General features: G+C 41.7%; 1 protein-coding gene across 1 annotated transcript in view; it reads right to left on the reverse strand.

The window, feature by feature from the left end:
- LOC128660911 (maternal DNA replication licensing factor mcm3) overlaps window positions 1–22673 on the reverse strand; it is a 130169-nt gene that overhangs the window by 69221 nt on the left and 38275 nt on the right. Inside the window, exons 6-8 of the mRNA XM_053715003.1 lie at window positions 12696–12804; window positions 12465–12618; window positions 12248–12379 (exon numbers count right to left, since the gene is read on the reverse strand). Of these exons, the coding sequence (XP_053570978.1) occupies window positions 12248–12379; window positions 12465–12618; window positions 12696–12804 (395 nt within the window). The remainder of the gene's footprint in view (window positions 1–12247; window positions 12380–12464; window positions 12619–12695; window positions 12805–22673) is intronic.

The raw sequence follows: 22673 nt of genomic DNA on the forward strand, positions 1-22673 counted from the left end.
GGGCCCTTCAGAAACAATATCATCAGCGTCCTCATGCTCTTCAGTATTTTCTAAAACAGAGCAGTCGCGCTTTCGCTGATAAGTGGGCATATTGGCTAAAATGTTTTTGATAGAATTATCCATTACAGCCGTTAATTGTTGCATAGTAAGGATTATTGGCGCGCTAGATGTACTAGGGGCCTCCTGTATGGGCAAGACTGGTGTAGACGAAGGAGGGGATGATGCAGTACCATGCTTACTCCCCTCACTTGAGGAATCATCTTGGGCATCATTTTTACTAAATTTTATATGACATAAATCACATCTATTTAAATGAGAAGGAACCTTGGCTTCCCCACAGTCAGAACACAATCTATCTGGTAGTTCAGACATGTTAAACAGGCATAAACTTGATAACAAAGCACAAAAAACGTTTTAAAATAAAACCGTTACTGTCACTTTAAATTTTAAACTGAACACACTTTATTACTGCAATTGCGAAAAAGTATGAAGGAATTGTTCAAAATTCACCAAAATTTCACCACAGTGTCTTAAAGCCTTAAAAGTATTGCACACCAAATTTGGAAGCTTTAACCCTTAAAATAACGGAACCGGAGCCGTTTTTATATTTAACCCCTTTACAGTCCCTGGAATCTGCTTTGCTGAGACCCAACCAAGCCCAAAGGGGAATACGATACCAAATGATGCCTTCAGAAAGACTTTTCTATGTATCAGAGCTCCACACACATGCAGCTGCATGCCATGCTGTTCTCAAAAACAAGTGCGCCATACCGGCGCGAAAATGAGGCTCTGACTATGATTAGGGAAAGCCCCTATAGAATAAAGTGTCTAAAACAGTGCCTGCCGATATTATTTTACAAAAAATACCCAGATTAAATGATTCCTCAAGGCTAAATATGTGTAAATATGATCGATTTAGCCCAGAAAATGTCTACAGTCTTAATAAACCCTTGTGAAGCCCTTATTTACTGTCTGAATAAAAATGGCTTACCGGATCCCATAGGGAAAATGACAGCTTCCAGCATTACATCGTCTTGTTAGAATGTGTCATACCTCAAGCAGCAAAAGACTGCTCACTGTTCCCCCAACTGAAGTTAATTCCTCTCAACAGTCCTGTGTGGAACAGCCATGGATTTTAGTGACGGTTGCTAAAATCATTTTCCTCATACAAACAGAAATCTTCATCTCTTTTCTGTTTCAGAGTAAATAGTACATACCAGCACTATTTTAAAATAAACTCTTGATTGAATAATAAAAACTACAGTTAAACACTAAAAAACTCTAAGCCATCTCCGTGGAGATGTTGCCTGTACAACGGCAAAGAGAATGACTGGGGTAGGCGGAGCCTAGGAGGGATCATGTGACCAGCTTTGCTGGCTCTTTGCCATTTCCTGTTGGGGAAGAGAATATCCCACAAGTAAGGATGACGCCGTGGACCGGACACACCTATGTTGGAGAAATTAGATTCGGATGATTGAAAGGACCTTGTAGTAGAAGGTCTTGTCTCAGAGGCAGGGTCCATGGTGGAAAGGATGACATGTCCACTAGGTCTGCATACCAGGTATTGCGTGGCCACGCAGGCGCTATCAAGATCACCAATGCTCTCTCCTGTTTGATTTTGGCAATCAGTCGAGGGAGCAGAGGAAACGGTGGAAACACATAAGCCAGGTTGAAGAACCAAGGCGCTGCTAGAGCATCTATCAGCGCCGCTTCTGGGTCCCTGGACCTGGATCCGTAACAAGGAAGCTTGGCGTTCTGGTGAGATGCCATGAGATCCAGTTCTGGTTCGCCCCAACGATGAACCAATTGAGAAAACACCTCCGGATGGAGTTCCCATTCCCCCGGATGAAAAAAGTCTGATGACTTAGAAAATCCGCCTCCCAGTTCTCTACACCTGGGAGATTGCTGATAGGTGGCAAGAGTGAGTCTCTGCCCAGCGAATTATCTTGGAGACTTCTAACATCGCTAGGGAACTCCTTGTTCCCCCTTGATGGTTGATGTAAGCCAGTGTCGTGATGTTGTCCGACTGAAATCTGATGAACCTCAGAGTTGCTAACCGAGGCCAAGCTTGCTCTCAATTCCAGAATATTTATTGGAAGGAGTTTCTCCTCCTGAGTCCACGATCCATGAGCCTTCAGGGAGTTCTAGACTGCACCCCAACCTAGAAGGCTGGCATCTGTCGTTACAATTGTCCAATCTGGCCTGCGAAAGGTCATACCTTTGGACAGATGGACCCGGGATAGCCTCCAGAGAAGAGAATCCCTGGTCTCTTGATTCAGATTTAGTAGAGGGGACAAATCTGTGTAATCCCCATTCCACTGACTGAGCATGCATAGTTGCAGCGGTCTGAGATGTAGGCGCGCAAACGGCACTATGTCCATTGCCGCTACCATTAAGCCGATTACTTCCATGCACTGAGCCACCGAAGGGCGTGGAATAGAATGGAGAACACGGCAGGAATTTAGAAGCTTTGATAACCTGGACTCAGTCAGGTAAATTTTCATTTCTACAGAATCTATCAGAGTCCCTAGGAAGCAAACTCTTGTGAGTGGGGATAGAGAACTCATTTCCTCGTTCACTTTCCACCCATGCGACCTCATAAATGCCAGTACTATGTCCGTATGAGACTTGCCAATTTGGAAGTTTGATGCCTGTATCAGGATGTCATCTAGATAAGGGGCCACTGCTATGCCCCGCGGCCTTAGGACCGCCAGTAGCGACCCCAGAACCTTCGTAAACATTCTTGGGGCAGTAGCTAACCCAAAGGGAAGAGCTACAAAACTTGTAATGCTTGTCTAGAAAGGCAAACCTTAGGAACCGATGATGATCTTTGTGTATCGGAATGTGAAGATAAGCATCCTTTAAATCCACTGTAGTCATATATTGACCTTCCTGGATCATAGGTAGGATGGTCTGAATAGTTTCCATTTTGAAAGATGGAACTCTGAGGAATTTGTTTAAGATCTTTAGATCCAAAATTGGTCTGAAGGTTCCCTCTTTTTTGGGAACCACAAACAGATTTGGAACTGGATGGATCACTCCCAAAACTAGGAGGTCTTGCACACAGTGTAAGAATGCCTCTTTCTTTATCTGGTTTTCAGATAATCGTGAAAGGTGAAATCTCCCTTGTGGGGGGGAAGCTTTGAAGTCCAGAAGATATCCCTGAGATATAATTTCCAACGCCCAGGGATCCTGAACATCTCTTGCCCACGCCTGGGTGAAGAGAGAAAGTCTGCCCCTACTAGATCCGTTACCGGATAGGGGGCAGTTCCTTCATGCTGTCTTAGAGGCAGCAGCAGGCTTTTTGGCCTGCTTGCCTTTGTTCCAGGTCTGGTTAGGTTTCCAGGCCGTCTTGGACTGAGCAAAAGTTCCCTCTTGTTTTGTAGTAGAGGAAGTTGATGCTGTACTTGCCTTGAAGTTTCGAAAGGCACGAAAATTAGACTGTTTGGTCCTTGATTTGGACCTGTCCTGAGGAAGGGCATGACCTTTTCCTCCAGTAATGTCAGCAATAATCTCCTTCAAACCAGGCCCGAATAGGGTCTGCCCCTTGAAGGGAATGTTAAGTAGTTTAGACTTTGAAGTCACGTCAGCTGACCATGATTTAAGCCATAGCGCCCTACGCGCCTGGATGGCAAATCCAGAATTCTTAGCCGTTAGTTTAGTCAACTGAACAATGGCATCAGAAACAAAAGAATTGGCTAGCTTAAGTGCTCTAAGCTTGTCAAGTATGTCAACCAATGGAGTCGCTACCTGTAAAGCCTCTTCCAGAGACTCAAACCAGAATGCCGCAGCAGCAGTGACAGGAGCAATGCAGGCAAGGGGTTGCAGGATAAAACCTTGTTGAATAAACATTTTCTTAAGGTAACCCTCTAATTTTTTATCCATTGGATCTGAAAAAGCACAACTGTCCTCGACAGGGATAGTAGTACGCTTTGCTAAAGTAGAAACCGCTCCCTCCACCTTAGGGTCCGTCTGCCATAAGTCCCGTGTGGTGGCGTCTATTGGAAACATTTTTCTAAAAATAGGAGGGGGGGGGAGAAACGGCACACCGGGTCTATCCCATTCCTTATTAATAATTTCTGTAAACCTTTTAGGTATTGGAAAAAACATAATTTATGCTTACCTGATAAGTTCCTTTCTTCTGTAGTGTGATCAGTCCACGGGTCATCATTACTTCTGGGATATTACTCCTCCCCAACAGGAAGTGCAAGAGGATTCACCCAGCAGAGCTGCATATAGCTCCTCCCCTCTACGTCACTCCCAGTCATTCGACCAAGGACCAACGAGAAAGGAAAAGCCAAGGGTGAATTGGTGACTGGAGTATAAATTAAAAAATATTTACCTGCCTTAAAAACAGGGCGGGCCGTGGACTGATCACACTACAGAAGAAAGGAATTTATCAGGTAAGCATAAATTATGTTTTCTTCTGTTAAGTGTGATCAGTCCACGGGTCATCATTACTTCTGGGATACCAATACCAAAGCAAAAGTACACGGATGATGGGAGGGATAGGCAGGCTCTTTATACAGAAGGAACCACTGCCTGAAGAACCTTTCTCCCAAAAATAGCCTCCGATGAAGCAAAAGTGTCAAATTTGTAAAATTTGGAAAAAGTATGAAGCGAAGACCAAGTTGCAGCCTTGCAAATCTGTTCAACAGAGGCCTCATTCTTGAAGGCCCAAGTGGAAGCCACAGCTCTAGTAGAATGAGCTGTAATTCTTTCAGGAGGCTGCTGTCCAGCAGTCTCATAAGCTAAACGAATTATGCTACGAAGCCAAAAAGAAAGAGGTAGCGGAAGCTTTTTGACCTCTCCTCTGCCCAGAGTAAATGACAAACAGAGAAGACGTTTGTCGAAATTCCTTAGTTGCCTGTAAGTAAAATTTTAGAGCACGGACTACATCCAGGTTGTGCAGTAGACGTTCCTTCTTTGAAGAAGGATTTGGGCATAAAGAAGGAACAACAATCTCTTGATTGATATTCCTGTTAGTAACTACCTTAGGTAAGAACCCAGGTTTAGTACGCAGGACTACCTTATCCGAATGAAAAATCAAATAAGGAGAATCACAATGTAAGGCTGATAATTCAGAGACTCTTCGAGCCGAGGAAATAGCCATTAAAAATAGAACTTTCCAAGATAACAACTTTATATCAATGGAATGAAGGGGTTCAAACGGAACGCCCTGTAAAACATTAAGAACAAGGTTTAAACTCCATGGTGGAGCAACAGTTTTAAACACAGGCTTAATCCTGGCCAAAGCCTGACAAAAAGCCTGGACGTCAGGAACTTCTGACAGACGTTTGTGTAACAGAATGGACAGAGCTGAGATCTGTCCCTTTAATGAACTAGCAGATAAACCCTTTTCTAAACCTTCTTGTAGAAAAGACAATATCCTAGGAATCCTAACCTTACTCCAAGAGTAACCTTTGGATTCACACCAATATAGGTATTTACGCCATATCTTATGGTAAATCTTTCTGGTAACAGGTTTCCTAGCCTGTATTAAGGTATCAATAAATGACTCAGAAAACCCACGTCTTGATAAAATCAAGCGTTCAATTTCCAAGCAGTCAGCTTCAGAGAAGTTAGATTTTGATGTTTGAAGGGACCCTGTATCAGAAGGTCCTGTTTCAGAGGTAGAGACCAAGGTGGACAGGATGACATGTCCACCAGGTCTGCATACCAAGTCCTGCGTGGCCACGCAGGTGCTATTAGAATCACTGATGCTCTCTCTTGTTTGATTCTGGCAATCAATCGAGGAAGCAACGGGAAGGGTGGAAACACGTAAGCCATCCTGTAGTCCCAAGGTGCTGTCAGAGCATCTATCAGGACTGCTCCTGGATCCCTGGATCTGGACCCGTAACGAGGAAGCTTGGCGTTCTGTCGAGACGCCATGAGATCTATCTCTGGTTTGCCCCAACGTCGAAGTATTTGGGCAAAGACCTCCGGATGAAGTTCCCACTCCCCCGGATGAAAAGTCTGACGACTTAAGAAATCCGCCTCCCAGTTCTCCACTCCCGGGATGTGGATTGCTGACAGGTGGCAAGAGTGAGACTCTGCCCAGCAAATTATCTTTGATACTTCCATCATAGCTAGGGAGCTTCTTGTCCCTCCCTGATGGTTGATGTAAGCTACAGTCGTGATGTTGTCCGACTGAAACCTGATGAACCCCCGAGTTGTCAACTGGGGCCAAGCCAGGAGGGCATTGAGAACTGCTCTCAATTCCAGAATGTTTATTGGCAGGAGACTCTCCTCCTGACTCCATTGTCCCTGAGCCTTCAGAGAATTCCAGACGGCACCCCAACCTAGAAGGCTGGCGTCTGTTGTTACAATTGTCCAGTCTGGTCTGCTGAATGGCATCCCCCTGGACAGATGTGGCCGAGAAAGCCACCATAGAAGAGAATTTCTGGTCTCTTGATCCAGATTCAGAGAAGGGGATAAGTCTGAGTAATCCCCATTCCACTGACTTAGCATGCACAGTTGCAGTGGTCTGAGGTGTAAGCGTGCAAAGGGTACTATGTCCATTGCCGCTACCATTAAGCCGATTACCTCCATGCATTGAGCCACTGACGGGTGTTGAATGGAATGAAGGGTGCGGCAAGCACTTTGAAGTCTTGTTAGCCTGTCCTCTGTCAGGTAAATCTTCATTTCTACAGAATCTATAAGAGTCCCCAGGAAGGGAACTCTTGTGAGTGGAACGAGTGAACTTTTCTTTTCGTTCACCTTCCATCCATGTGACCTTAGAAATGCCAGCACTAACTCTGTATGAGACTTGGCAGTTTGAAAGCTTGAAGCTTGTATCAGAATGTCGTCTAGGTATGGAGCTACCGAGATTCCCCGCGGTCTTAGTACCGCCAGAAGAGCACCCAGAACCTTTGTGAAGATTCTTGGAGCTGTAGCCAATCCGAATGGAAGAGCCACAAACTGGTAATGCCTGTCTAGGAAGGCAAACCTTAGGTACCGATAATGATCTTTGTGAATCGGTATGTGAAGGTAAGCATCTTTTAAATCTACAGTGGTCATGTATTGACCCTCTTGGATCATAGGTAAAATTGTCCGAATAGTCTCCATCTTGAACGATGGAACTCTTAGGATCTTTAAGTCCAGGATTGGTCTGAAAGTTCCCTCTTTTTTGGGAACCACAAACAGATTTGAGTAAAACCCCTGTCCCTGTTCCGATCGTGGAACTGGATGGATTACTCCCATTAACAAGAGCTCTTGTACGCAGCGTAGAAACGCCTCTTTCTTTGTCTGGATTGTTGACAATCTTGACAGATGAAATCTCTCTCTTGGAGGAGAGTATTTGAAGTCCAGAAGGTATCCCTGAGATATTATCTCTAGCGCCCAGGGATCCTGAACATCTCTTGCCCAAGCCTGGGCGAAGAGAGAAAGTCTGCCCCCCACTAGATCCGATCCCGGATCGGGGGCCCTCAATTCATGCTGTTTTAGGGGCAGCAGCAGGTTTCCTAGTCTGCTTGCCCTTGTTCCAGGACTGGTTAGGTTTCCAGCCTTGTCTGTAGCGAGCAACAGCTCCTTCCTGTTTTGGTGCAGAGGAAGTTGATGCTGCTCCTGCTTTGAAATTACGAAAGGAACGAAAATTAGACTGTCTAGTCTTGGCTTTGGCTTTGTCCTGAGGCAGGGCATGGCCTTTACCTCCTGTAATGTCAGCGATAATCTCTTTCAACCCGGGCCCGAATAAGGTCTGCCCTTTGAAAGGTATATTAAGCAATTTAGACTTAGAAGTAACATCAGCTGACCAGGATTTTAGCCACAGCGCCCTGCGTGCCTGAATGGCGAATCCTGAATTCTTCGCCGTAAGTTTAGTAAGATGTACTACGGCCTCCGAAATGAATGAATTAGCTAGTTTAAGGACTCTAAGCCTGTCCGTAATGTCGTCCAGAGTAGCTGAACCAATGTTCTCTTCCAGAGACTCAATCCAGAATGCCGCTGCAGCCGTGATCGGCGCAATGCATGCAAGGGGTTGCAATATAAAACCTTGTTGAACAAACATTTTCTTAAGGTAACCCTCTAACTTTTTATCCATTGGATCTGAAAAAGCACAGCTATCCTCCACCGGGATAGTGGTACGCTTAGCTAAGGTAGAAACTGCTCCCTCCACCTTAGGGACCGTTTGCCATAAGTCCCTTGTGGTGGCGTCTATTGGAAACATTTTTCTAAATATCGGAGGGGGTGAGAACGGCACACCGGGTCTATCCCACTCCTTAGTAACAATTTCAGTAAGTCTCTTAGGTATAGGAAAAACCTCAGTACTCGTCGGTACCGCAAAATATTTATCCAACCTACACATTTTCTCTGGTATTGCAACTGTGTTACAATCATTCAGAGCCGCTAACACCTCCCCTAGTAATACACGGAGGTTTTCCAGTTTAAATTTAAAATTTGAAATATCTGAATCCAGTCTGTTTGGATCAGAACCGTCACCCACAGAATGAAGTTCTCCGTCCTCATGTTCTGCCACCTGTGACGCAGTGTCTGACATGGCCCTAATATTATCAGCGCACTCTGTTCTCACCCCAGAGTGATCACGCTTACCTCTTAGTTCTGGTAATTTAGCCAAAACCTCAGTCATAACAGTAGCCATATCCTGTAATGTGATTTGTAATGGCCGCCCAGATGTACTCGGCGCTACAATATCACGCACCTCCCTCTGAGCGGGAGATGTAGGTACTGACACGTGAGGCGAGTTAGTCGGCATAACTCTCCCCTCGTTGTTTGGTGAAATTTGTTCAATTTGTACAGATTGACTTTTATTTAAAGTAGCATCAATACAGTTAGTACATAAATTTCTATTGGGCTCCACTTTGGCATTGCAACAAATGACACAGGTATCATCCTCTGAATCAGACATGTTTAACACACTAGCAAATAAACTTGCAACTTGGAAATACAATTCAATTAGAATAATATTAAAATGTACTGTGCCTTTAAGAAGCACAGAAGATCTATGACAGTTGAAAATTAATAAATTGAAACAGTTATAGCCTCAATCCTTGTAAACACAACTTTAGCAAAGGTTTAATCCCATTAGCAAAGATAACAAATTCTGAAAGCAGGAAACAAATTACAGAATAAACGTTTTTTATCTCAGTCAAACTATAATTCTCACAGCTCTGCTGAGAGAAATTACCTCCCTCAAAATAAGTTTTGAAGACCCCTGAGCTCTGTAGAGATGAACCGGATCATGCAGGGAATACAATGAGTTGCTGACTGAAATATTTGATGCATAGAAAAAGCGCCAAAAAACGGCCCCTCCCCCTCACACACAGCAGTGAGGGAGAACAGAAACTGTCAGAAAAACAGATTAAGCAACTGCCAAGTGGAAAAATAGTGCCCAAACATTTATTCACACAGTACCTCAGCAAATGAAAACTATTTTACATTCCAGCAAAAACGTTAAACATAATCTCTAGTTATTAAACAGCTTTATGTATTTCTTACAGTGTAATTCTAGTGAAGTACCATTCCCCAGAATACTGAAGTGTAAAGTATACATACATGACATTATATCGGTATGGCAGGATTTTCTCATCAATTCCATTGTCAGAAAATAAAAACTGCTACATACCTCTATGCAGATTCATCTGCCCGCTGTCCCCTGATCTGAAGTTTACCTCACTCCTCAGATGGCCGAGAACAGCAATATGATCTTAACTACTCCGGCTAAAATCATAGCAAAACTCTGGTAGATTCTTCTTCAAACTCTGCCAGAGAGGTAATAACACACTCCGGTGCTATTTTAAAATAACAAACTTTTGATTGAAGATATAAAACTAAGTATAATCGCCATAGTCCTCTCACACATCCTATCTAGTCGTTGGGTGCAAGAGAATGACTGGGAGTGACGTAGAGGGGAGGAGCTATATGCAGCTCTGCTGGGTGAATCCTCTTGCACTTCCTGTTGGGGAGGAGTAATATCCCAGAAGTAATGATGACCCGTGGACTGATCACACTTAACAGAAGAAACATCATTACACACCGGCACTGCATAGTATTTATCCAGTCTACACAATTTCTCTGGCACTGCAATGGTATCACAGTGAGGTTCTCAAGCTTAAATTTAAAAGTAGAAATATCAGAATCAGGTTGCATCTTCCCTGAGTCAGAAATATCACCCACAGACTGAAGCTCTCCTTCCTTAGCTTCTGCATTTTGTGAGGCAGTATCAGACATGGATCTTAAAGAGTCTGTATGCTCTGTATTACGTCTAACCCCAGAGCCATCTCGCTTTCCTCTAAATTCAGGCAGTCTGGCTAATACCGCTGACAGTGTATTATTCATGACTGCCCCCATGTCTGGTAAAGTAAACGCTATGGGCGCCCTTGATGTACTTGGCGCCATTTGAGCGCGAGTCCCTTGAGCGGGAGTCAAAGGATCTGACACGTGGGGAGAGTTAGTCGGCATAACTTCCCCCTCGTCAGAATCATCTGGTGATAAATTTTTTAAAGACAAAAGCTGATCTTTATTGTTTAAAGTGAAATCAATACATTTAGTACACATTCTTAGATGGGGTTCCACCATGGCTTTTAAACATAATGAAAAAGGAGTTTCCTCTATGTCAGACATGTTTGTACAGACCAGCAATGAGACTAGCAAGCTTGGAAAACACTTTATATCAAGTTAACAAGCAAATATAAAAAACGGTACTGTGCCTTTAAGAGAAACAAATTGTCAATTTGAAAAACAGTGAAAAAAGGCAGTAAATCAAACAAAATTTTTACAGTGTATGTAATAAGCTAACAGAGCATTGCACCCACTTGCAAATGGATGATTAACCCCTTAATACAAAAAACAGATAAAAAAAATGAAAGACGTTTTTTAACTGTCACAACAACTGCCACAGCTCTGCTGTGGCCCTACCTTACTCAATACACGACTTTGGAAGCCTTTAGAGCCCTTCAGAGATGTCCTATAGCATTCAGGGGACTGCTGAGGGAAGCTGAATGTCTCAGTCTGTAATTTTAACTGCGCAAAAAAGCGCTAAAATAGGCCCCTCCTCATACTACAACACTGGAAAGCCTCAGGAAACTGTTTCTAGGCAAAAATCAAGCCAGCCATGTGGAAAAAAACTAGGCCCCCATAAGTTTTAGCACCAAAGAATATATAAAAACGCTTAAACATGCCAGCAAACGTTTTATAATGCAATTTTATAAGAGTATTTATCTCTGATAGTAAGCATGATAGCAGTTGCTATTAAATCACTGTATTCAGGCTTAACTTCTATTAATCCGGTATCAGCAGCATTTTCTAGCAATTCCATCCCTAGAAAAACTTATAACTGCACATACCTCATAGCAGGATAACCTGCACGCCATTCACCCTCTGAAGTTACCTCACTCCTCAGACATATGTGAGAACAGCAGTGGATCTTAGTTACAAGCTGCTAAGATCATAGAAAACGCAGGCAGATTCTTCTTCTAAATACTGCCTGAGATAAAATAGTACAACTCCGGTACCATTTAAAAACAACAAACTTTTGATTGAAGAAAAAACTAACTATATTTTACCACTTTCCTCTTACTACCTCCATGCTTGTTGAGAGTTGCAAGAGAATGACTGGGTATGGCAGTTGGGGGAGGAGCTATATGGCAGCTCTGCTGTGGGTGTCCTCTTGCAACTTCCTGTTGGGAAGGAGAATATCCCACAAGTAATGGATGATCCGTGGACTGGATACACCTTACAAGAGAAATTGGCATTATCAGATTTCCTATGTCATAATATGTAAGGTTTGTTAAATATTAAATGGACATTTACCTCAAATTTACATAAAATCATGTTAAGAGCACTAAACATATTAAAGAGTTTCTTGCATGAAAACAGTTTTATTAGGTTTGTTTAACCTAACATAACTAGTCTGCTTCAAAAAAGGAAAAAAAAAAAATCCAAGTTACTGTACAAATTAAAAAGGGACGAAGTCAAAAAATAAAGCGTGGACGCATCTTTGGCAGCAGTATTTACAACATTATATAACACTGTAATAAACAATGTTCCAAACACTGCTGCAAGATGGCTAGACATGTGCACGCCCCTGAGATCCCCTATGATTTACTCTTTACCAAGAGAATCAAGCAAAATTAATAGAAGTGGATTAAAATTTTATACCCTATCCAGTCAATTTAAGTTTAATTTTGAAATTACTGTCCCTTTAAAGTTTCTCATTTTATAAAGCATTTTAACCCAAGTAATTCATACAACTTAATAAAAGTTATAAAATAATCCATAAACAACTCACCAGTCTCTTGGTCAGTTGTTACAGCAGCAGTTAAACCTACTCCAGAGGATCCCCTACCAGTGGTGGGAATAGCTCGTGGAGCAGTAAACAACACATAACGTAGCAGCTGAGACTTTGCAACAGAAGGATCACCTAGAACATTAAAAATACAAATTATACCGTCATAAATAGTTAAATAAGGGCTTAGAACTATTAAGCACCTTAACACTATACTTGCCTATCAGGAGAACGTTAATGTCTCCTCTTATCCGGGTGCCATTATCAAGAACCTTTTCATTACCCCCAAGCAACATGCATAATATGGCCTTCTTAATGAATTCATGTCCATGAATACTGGGTGCCAATGATTTGCTTAAATGCCCAAATATATCCTAAAGCAAAGAAAGAATTGTATAAACAAACATTACAGAATAAAAAACCAAACACCACCGTTTCAAAAATGTCTTACTTTTGAGTGAGCTTTACAAAATTTTTTGATCTTGCCTACATCGTCAGCTGAAAATGTTGGTGTAATTTCTTTGCTCATCAGTTTGAGGTTAGTAGCCAGCAAAATAGTCCTGAAAATAAAATTTAAAAAGTTACATTTAAATGTAATCTTAAAAAGGGACACTAAACCCAATTTTTTTTTCTTTCAGGATTCAGATAGAGCATGCAATATTAAGCAACTTTCTAATTTTCTTCTATAATAAATTTTTCTTCATTCTTTTGCTATCGTTATTTGAAAAAGAAGGCATCTAAGCTAAGGAGCCAGTGAATATTTGGTTCAGACCATGGACAGCACTTTAATTGGTTCTGTCCAATCAGCAAGGACAACCCAGGTTGTTTACAAAAAATGGGCCGCATCTAAACTTGCATTCTTGCTTTACAAATAAAGATACCAAGAGAATGAAGAAAAATTGATTATGAGTAAATTAGAAAGTTGCTTAAAATTGTATGCTCTATCTTAATCATGAAACATACATTTGGGTTCAGTGTCCCTTTAATTGAGAAAAAAACATTTTTGTACTTAAAGATTACTACATGACAAGTACTTGTTGAAGATTCCTAGTGCCTGACATCTGAATACAGAAACTTAAAGCATTGACTAATTGGAAAGCTGCAAGAGGGTCACGTGATATACACTGAAGTTGAACCTACATGCTGAGGAACTGTACAACGCGAAATCGGAGGGTGATGCGAGTCGTGTTTAACGGTTAGAGTCTTATCCGTATCAGGTGATACTCCCGGTGGTGAGTCTATTTAACGCACGATCCGAAGGTAGTGTGTCACCAACGTCTCTGAAATTTTCCCAGCACTTTATTGCTTTGAAGTGAAATTGTTTTTAACCTATTGTATCCTATAAGGACATATTGAACTTTTACCCAACTCATCTTAAGGTGGTATCAACGGACTTTAGTTGCATGCACTTCTCATATGCCAAAGGGAGACATCCCTGATTTTTATTAAACAGATTTGTATTTTGTATTTTATATGTACAGATTAGTGCTTGAGCCTAGTGCTTATTAAATGTCTTTTTTACAATATATGTCTCACATTTCTAACTTTGATTTATCACATTAGAGGTTTAAAGAGTGTTCTACATAACGTCTTTTCATATTAATTGTAATGATTAGATATATCGCAATTTAGGCGTTTCAGCTTATTAGCAACCTCTCCCACACACCATTCCTAATTGTAATCATCTATCATGGATATAAGACACTGTTGATTACCATACATTTAGAAGGGCTCAAATTTCACTTAAGCAGAGTTATCAGATGTCCACTTTTATTAACACTCAGGTCCTTATAGTTGAGAGTTCAGCCACCTTACCCCATACCGTTACTCATATAGCCAATACAGCAACTATTTTATCTCTTTATAACGTTTCTGGTGTAAGCAAATATATTTCATTTGAGGCCCTAGAGTGATCAAATAATCATATATAAATATAAAATAAGTTATTTACTATTAATATTTCATTAGATAAGCTACTCTCAGATTTTAGCACACGTTATTGCCTCACCATAAAAATGTACTATATATTATAATACAGATTGGCTAATCTTCGCTATTCTACATCAGCTCAAGCGGTGTTTACTTATTATACCATTTACAGTGTTCATATCTCTACTTAGAGTTTATATAGAAGCGGCTCTTGCCCACTGTTATTTATATATAAGGCAACAAGTTGAAGTATTATTCAGTTACTAGTTTTTTACTTTTATATGTACTATGGCCTGAGAGTGGCTCCTTTAAACTTCACAATAAATTGACCACTATGGACAAAATTGGGATCGGTTAAAGGCTATATGCACATATGTTTTGTTGGATAAAAGCTAGTCATCCACGCTAGTCAATGACCACAGTTTACATGTTTGTATATACACATATGGCTACCTATAAGCTATAGGATTTATTGATTAGATGATTAATAGAAGCCTAACCTAATCCTACCATATATAATAGGGGTATAACTATTGAAGTTAAAATTACTTTGCATTTACATGAATATACCCTATAATAGTGGGTCAGCTATTCTTAACTGTTTATTATGATCCCTACTTGCTATAAGAGGAATATGTATGTACAACAAAGTCATAATATATCACTGTTTATCTGTAATATCAGTTGCTAGTTTCTCTTAAATATTTGTACTAACACAATAGCTAACCTACCTCTACTCTTTGTCCCTTAAGTTTAGTTAGGTCCAAGAGTGTCCCCCTGTGTAAAGAGCTATATTTCCTAGAAAAATAAGGTTCAAATTATATAGGTCTATATGTGTCCATGACATACCTGGTTAAAACCCATATACTACTGTGCATGCTTTTGCAGGTAAATACTCATAACAAATGTATTATCACTTTCATCTGTACTTTTTTGTAGCCTGTACAAGATATTTAAACCAGCTTCTAATGTGAAAGGCCATGTATTGTTTGATGTACTTTACTAAAACCTCTCAAAAAAAAAAAAGTAAATTTATGTTTACCTGATAAATTAATTTCTTCTATGATACGACGAGTTCACGGATTCATCCTTTACTTGTGGGATATTATCCTCCTGCTAACAGGAAGTGGCAAAGAGCACCACAGCAGAGCAGTCTATATAGCTTCACCCTTAGCTCCACCCCCCAGTCATTCAACCGAAGGTACAGGAAGAAAAAGGAGAAACTAAAAGGTGCAGAGGTGACTGAAGTTTTAAATCAAAACAATATAATCTGTCTTAAATTGACAGGGCGGGCCGTGGACTCGTCGTATCATAGAAGAAATGAATTTATCAGGTAAGCATAAATTTACTTTTCTTCTATAAGATACGACGAGTCCACGGATTCATCCTTTACTTGTGGGATACAATACCAAAGCTACAGGACACTGATGAACGGGAGGGACAAGACAGATGGCTAAACAGAAGGAACCATTGCTTGAAGAACTTTTCTCCCAAAAATAGCCTCCGAAGAAGCAAAAGTATCAAATTTGGAAAATTTGGAAAAGGTATGAAGCGAAGACCAAGTCGCAGCCTTACAAATCTTTTCAACAGAAGCATCATTTTTAAAAGCCCATGTGAAAGCCACCGCTCTAGTAGAGTGAGCTGTAATCCTTTCAGGAGACTGCTGTCCAGCAGTCTTGTATGCCAAACAGATTATGCTTTTCAGCCAAAAAAGAAAAGGTAGCCGTAGCTTTTTGACCTCTACGTTTTCCAGAATAAACAGACAGAAGATGTTTAAAGTTTTACTTGCAAGCGCCAAAGATTTTCGTCAAAGCACGAACCATGTCCAAGTTGTGTAACAGATGCTCCTTCTTAGAGGAAGGATTAGGACACAGAGAAGGAACAACAATTTCCTGATTAATATTCTTATTAGTAACAACCTTAGGAAGGAATCCAGGTTTGGTACGCAAAACCACCTTATCAGCATGAAAAACAAGATAAGGCGAGTCGCATTGCAATGCAGATAGCTCAGAAACTCTTCGAGCCGAAGAGATTGCAACTAAAAACAGAACTTTCCAAGATAGAAGCTTAATATCTATGGAATGCATAGGTTCAAACGGAACCCTTTGAAGAACTTTAAGAACTAAAATCAAACTCCATGGCGGATCAACAGGTTTAAACACAGGCTTGATTCTAACTAAAGCCTGGCAGAACGACTGAACGTCTGGAACATCTGCCAGACGCTTGTGCAGTAAAATTGATAAAGCAGATATTTGTCCCTTTAGGGAACTAGCTGATAGCCCCTTCTCCAATCCTTCTTGGAGAGAGGACAAAATCCTAGGAATCCTTATCTTACTCCATGAGTAGCCTTTGGATTCACACCAATAAAGATATTTACGCCATAAATGCTTGAGGATCCCTTGATCTGGACCCGTAACAAGGAAGTTTGGCATTCTGACGAGATGCCATCAGATCCAATTCTGGTGTGCCCCATTGATGAATCAATTGTGCAAACACCTCCGGATGGAGTTCCCACTCCCCCGGATGAAAAGTCTGACGACTTAGAAAATCCGCTTCACAGTTCTCCACTCCTGGGATATAGATTGCTGATAGATGGCAAGAGTGAGTCTCTGCCCATCTAATTATTTTGGAAACCTCTATCATCGCTAGAAAACTTTGTTCCCCCCTGATGATTGATATATGCTACAGTCGTGATATTGTCCAACTGGAATCTTATGAATTTGGCCAAAGCCAACTGAGGCCACGCCTGAAGCACATTGAATATCGCTCTCAGTTCTAGAATATTTATCGGGAGGAGAGCCTCCTCCTGAGTCCACACACCCTGTGCTTTCAGGGAATACCAGACTGCACCCAACCCCAATAGGCTGGCGTCCGTCACTATGACCCATGCTGGCCTGCGGAAACACATTCCCTGGGACAGATGATCCTGTGACAACCACCAAAGAAGAGATTCTCTGGTCTCTTGATCCAGATTTATCTGAGGAGATAAATTTGCATAATCCCCATTCCACTGATTGAGCATGCATAGTTGTAGGTCTGAGATGCAAGCGAGCAAAAGGAACTATGTCCATTGCCGCTACCATTAGTCCGATTACCTCCATACACTGAGCCACGGACGGCTGAGGATTGGAATGAAGAGCTTGGCAGGTGGTTAAAATCTTTGAGTTCCTGACCTCCGTCAGAAAAATTTTCATGTCTACCGAATCTCAGAGTTCCCAGGAATGGAACTCTTGTGAGGGGGATAAGTGAACTCTTTTATGTTCACCTTCCACCCAAGGGATTTCAGAAAAGCCAACACTATGTCCGTGTGAGATTTGGCTAGTTGGTAAGTTGACACCTGAATTAAGATATCGTCCAGATAAGGCGCTACTGCTATGCCCCGCGGCCTTAGAACCGCCAGAAGGGACCCTAGCACCTTTGTGAAAATTCTGGGAGCTGTGGCCAACCCGAAGGGAAGAGCCACAAACTGGTAATGCTTGTCCAGAAAGACAAACCTGAGAAACTGGTGATGATCTTTGTGGATAGGGATGTGCAGATACGCATCCTTTAAATCCATGGTGATCATATACTGACCCTCCTGGATCATTGGTAAAATAGTCCGAATGGTCTCCATCTTGAAGGATGGGACTCTGAGGACTTTGTTTAGGATCGTGAGATCTAAAATTGGTCTGAAGGTTCCCTCTTTTTTGGAACCACAAACAGATTGGAGTAAAACCCTTGCCCCTGTTCTGTTTTTGGAACTAGGCAGATTACTCCCATGGTATATAGGTCTTCTACACCGCGTAAGAACACCTCTCTTTTCGAGAAAGATGGAATCTCCCCCTTGGAGAATATTTGAAGTCTAGAAGATACCCCTGGGTCACGATTTCTAAAGCCCAGGAGTCCTGAACGTCTCTTGCCCAAGCCTGAGCAAAGAGAGAAAGTCTGCCCCCTACTAGATCCGGTCCCGGATCGGGGGCTGCCCCTTCATGCTGTCTTGGTGGCAGCAGCGGGCTTCTTGGCCTATTTACCTTTGTTCCAAGTCTGGTTAGGTCTCCAGACTGACTTGGATTGAGCAAAAATCCCCTCTTGCTTTGCAGCAGGGGAGGAGGTAGAGGGACCACCTTTGAAGTTTCAAAAGGAACGAAAATTATTTTGTTTGGTCATCATCTTATTTGACTTATCCTAAGGAAGGGCATGGCCTTTTCCTCCAGTGATGTCTGAAATGATCTCTTTCAGTTCAGGCCCGAATAGGGTCTTACCCTTGAAAGGGATGGCTAAAAGCTTAGATTTTGATGATACATCAGCAGACCAGGACTTAAGCCATAACGCTCTATGCGCTAAAATGGCAAAACCTGAATTCTTTGCCGCTAATTTAGCCAGTTGAAAAACCTCATCTGTAATGAAAGAATTAGCTAGCTTGAGAGCCCTAATTCTATTCAGAATATCATCTAATGGGGTCTCAACCTGAAGAGCCTCGAACCAAAACGCAGCTGCAGTAGTTACAGGAACAATGCACACTATAGGTTGCAGAAGAAAACCCTGATGAATAAATATTTTCTTTAGAAGACCCTCTAATTTTTTTTATCCATAGGATCTTTGAAAGCACAACTGTCCTCAATAGGTAGAGTTGTACACTTAGCCAGGGTAGAAACAGCTCCCTCCACCGTCTACCACAAATCCCGAATGGTGTCATATGGGAAACATTTTCTTAAAAGTAGGAGGGGGAGAAAAGGGAATACCTGGTCTATCCCACTCCTTTGTAACAATGTCCGAAATCCTGTTAGGGACCGGAAAAACATTAATGTAAGTAGGAACCTCTAGATATCTATCCATTTTACACAATTTCTCTGGTGGAATTACAATAGGGTCACAATCATCCAGAGTCGCTAAAACCTCCCTGAGTAACAAGCGGAGGTGTTCTAGCTTAAATTTAAAAGCCGTCATATCCGAGTCTGTCTGAGGGAACATCTTTCCCGAATCAGAAATCTCTCCCTCAGACAGCAATTCCCTCACCCCCAACTCAGAACATTGTGAGGGCACATTGGAGATGGCTAATAAAGCGTCAGAGGGCTCAGCATTTACTCTTACACCGGACCTACTGCGCTTCCCCTGCAACCCAAGCAGCTTAGATAAAACCTCTGAGGGTAGTATTCATAACTGAGGCCATATCTTGCAGGGTGAAAGAATTAGACGCACTAGAAGTACTTGCCGTCGCTTGTGCGGGCGTTAATGGTTGTGACACTTGGGGAGAATTAGATGGCATAACCAGATTCCCTTCTGACTGAGAATCATCCTGCGACATACTTTTATCAGCTAAAATATGTTCTTTGCAATTTATTGCCCTTTCATTGCATGAGGGACACATTTTAAGTGGGGGTGCCACAATGGCTTCCAAACACATTGAACTTTGGCTTTCCTCAATGTCAGACATGTTAAACAGGCTAGTAATGACCACAAACAGGCTTGAAAACACTTTATTTAGTGAAAAAAAATAACTCTTTATAAACGATACTGTGCCTTTAAGAGAAAAAAAAAGCACACGTTCTGCAAAACTGCTTTAACCTCTTAAGGACATATGACGGAATGTTTCCGTCATAAAACAATTGAGCAAACAGAAAGCCGTGTCCTTAAAGGGTTAAAATAATCAAATCTTTGCAATGTTTTGTATAAGTATTCAAATGATGCAGCTAAGTTTGCCCCACAAGGAAAGGAACACTTAACCCTTACTGTAAAAAAAAAAACAACCTGATAATTAATCAAGGTTTAAATCAGGAAAAAACACCCCCTGCACCTCACCACAGCCCTGCTGTGGCACTTACCTGCCCTCAGGGATCTGGAAAACCGGGGTAAAGCTTCAATTTGGCCCAATACTTCCACAAGGGCCCACCGGAGTTGGAGCTTGCCTTGCAAATACAAATGCGCAACTGAGGCTCGAAAATAGGCCCCGCCCATCTCCCTCGATGTCTCTCAGCCCAAATGAACCGCACCAGAGCAGTTCCAAACTAGCCATGTGGGCTCTTAAACCCAAAAAAGAAGCCAAGTGTACCCTCCAATAAAGCATCAAAAACGTTACTGCCAAAAACGTTATCAGCACTCCCAGTTCAAAAAAAGTTTGCCCACAAACATTCAAACTCAGTGTCAACCATTTTCTTAGCCCCTATATGCAAGCTTAGTAATACCCCTCTTCTCTTAGGATTACTGCTTACCATTACCCTCATGGGGATACTGTCAGCCAATTCTGAAATTCCAGAGTCTCTCCAGAAAAAAATGACTGAACATACCTCACTGCTTATAGCATGAAAAACGTTCCTCACACTGAAGTTTAAGTACTCCTCAGCCATTCTGTGGGAATGGCTCTGGATCCTAGTGACAAATGCTAAGATCATCAGCCTCCAGGCAGAAGTCTTTATCCATCTGCTGCCTGAGAGAAAATAGTACACACCGGTACCATATAAAATAAAAAAACTCTTGCTGGAAGAAAATAAAAACTAACATTTTATCACCTCTTTCACTTTACCCTTCCTAGTACTTAGAGTAGGCAAAGAGAATGACTGGGGGGTGAAGCTAAGGGAGGAGCTATATAGACAGCTCTGCTGTGGTGCACTTTGCCACTTCCTGTTAGGAGGATAATATCCCACAAGTAAAGGATGAATCCGTGGACTCGTATCTTATAGAAGAAAAGGAGATCGAGAGATAGATATATTTTTATCTGCTTAAAGCATTAACAGATTAACACAACAAAGAAAGTGGAAAATACATGCCTAGGGTTGCCACCCGCCCCGGTATCACCGGGACAGTCCCAGTCTGGGACTGTATGTCCCATGTCCCGGAACTACCCTCAAATGCCCCCGGGCTAAGAGTTCCCCTGGTAGCAAGCAGCAGTGAACAACACAGATTAAAAAAAAAAAAAACTGGCCAGGGGAGCTCTTAGCCCGGGGGCTGGGTGCCGTGAGCAGGGGTGTGTTAGCTACGCATGCTTTTTTCCCCCCGCACCTTTTAAATACCGCTGGTATTTAGAGTTCACAGAATGGCTGCGTTAGGCTCCAAAAAAGGAGCGTATAGCATATTTACCGCCACTGCAACTCTCGATACCAGCGGTGCTTACGGACGCGGCCAGCTTCAAAACACGTGCTTGTGCACGATTCCCCCATAGGAAACAATGGGGCAGTTTGAGCTGAAAAAAACCCAACACCTGCAAAAAAGCAGCGTTCAGCTCCTAACGCAGCCCCATTGTTTTCTATGGGGAAACACTTCCTAAGTCTGCACCTAACATGTACCCCGAGTCTAAACACCCCTAACCTTACACTTATTAACCCCTAATCTGCCGCCCCCGCTATCGCTGACAACTGCATATTTTTTTAACCCCTAATCTGCCGATCCGTATACCGCCGCATCCTACATTATACCTATGTACCCCTAATCTGCTGCCCCTAACACCGCCGACCCCTATATTATATTTATTAACCCCTAATCTGCCCCCACAATGTCGCCGCCAGCTACCTACAATAATTAACCCCTAATCTGCCGATCGGATCTCGCCGCTAGTCTAATAAATGGATTAACCCCTAAAGCTAAGTCTAACCCTAACACTAACAGCCCCCCTAAATTAAATATAATTTAAATCTAACAAAATAAATTAACTCTTATTATATAAATTATTCCTATTTAAAGCTAAATACTTACCTGTAAAATAAACCCTAATATAGCTACAATATAAATTATAATTATATTGTAGCTATTTTAGGATTAATATTTATTTTACAGGCAACTTTGTAATTATTTTAAACAGGTACAATAGCTATTAAATAGTTGATAACTATTTAATAGTTAAAATAGTTAAAATAATTACAAAATTACCTGTAAAATAAATCCTAACCTAAGTTACAATTAAACCTAACACTACACTATCAATAAATTAATTAAATAAAATACCTACAAATAACTACAATGAAATAAACTAACTAAAGTACAAAAAATAAAAAAACTAAGTTACAAAAAATAATAAAATATTTACAAACATTAGAAAAATATTACAACAATTTTAAACTAATTACACCTACTCTAAGCCCCCTAATAAAATAACAAAGCCCCCCAAAATAAAAAAAAAATGCCCTACCCTATTCTAAATTAAAGAAGTTCAAAGCTCTTACCTTACCAGCCCTGAAAAGGGCCCTTTGCGGGGCATGCCCCAAAGAATTCAGCTCTTTTGCCTGTAAAAAAAAAATAAAAAAAAAATACAATACCCCCCCCAACATTACAACCCACCACCCACATACCCCTAATCTAACCCAAACCCCCCTTAAATAAACCGAACACTAAGCCCCTGAAGATCTCCCTACCTTGTCTTCACCTCACCGGGTTCAGCGATCGGTCCAGAAGAGGGTCCGAAGTCTTGATCCAAGCGGCGGCTGAAGAACTCCATCATCGGGCTGAAGTCTATCAAGCCGCATCTTCAATCTTCTTTCTTCCGGAGCGGAGCCATCTTCTTCCCAGCCGACGCGGATCCAACCTCTTCAAG

The sequence above is a fragment of the Bombina bombina genome, chromosome 5 (genome assembly GCF_027579735.1).
Source record: "Bombina bombina isolate aBomBom1 chromosome 5, aBomBom1.pri, whole genome shotgun sequence".
Classification (NCBI taxonomy): Eukaryota; Metazoa; Chordata; class Amphibia; order Anura; family Bombinatoridae; genus Bombina; species Bombina bombina.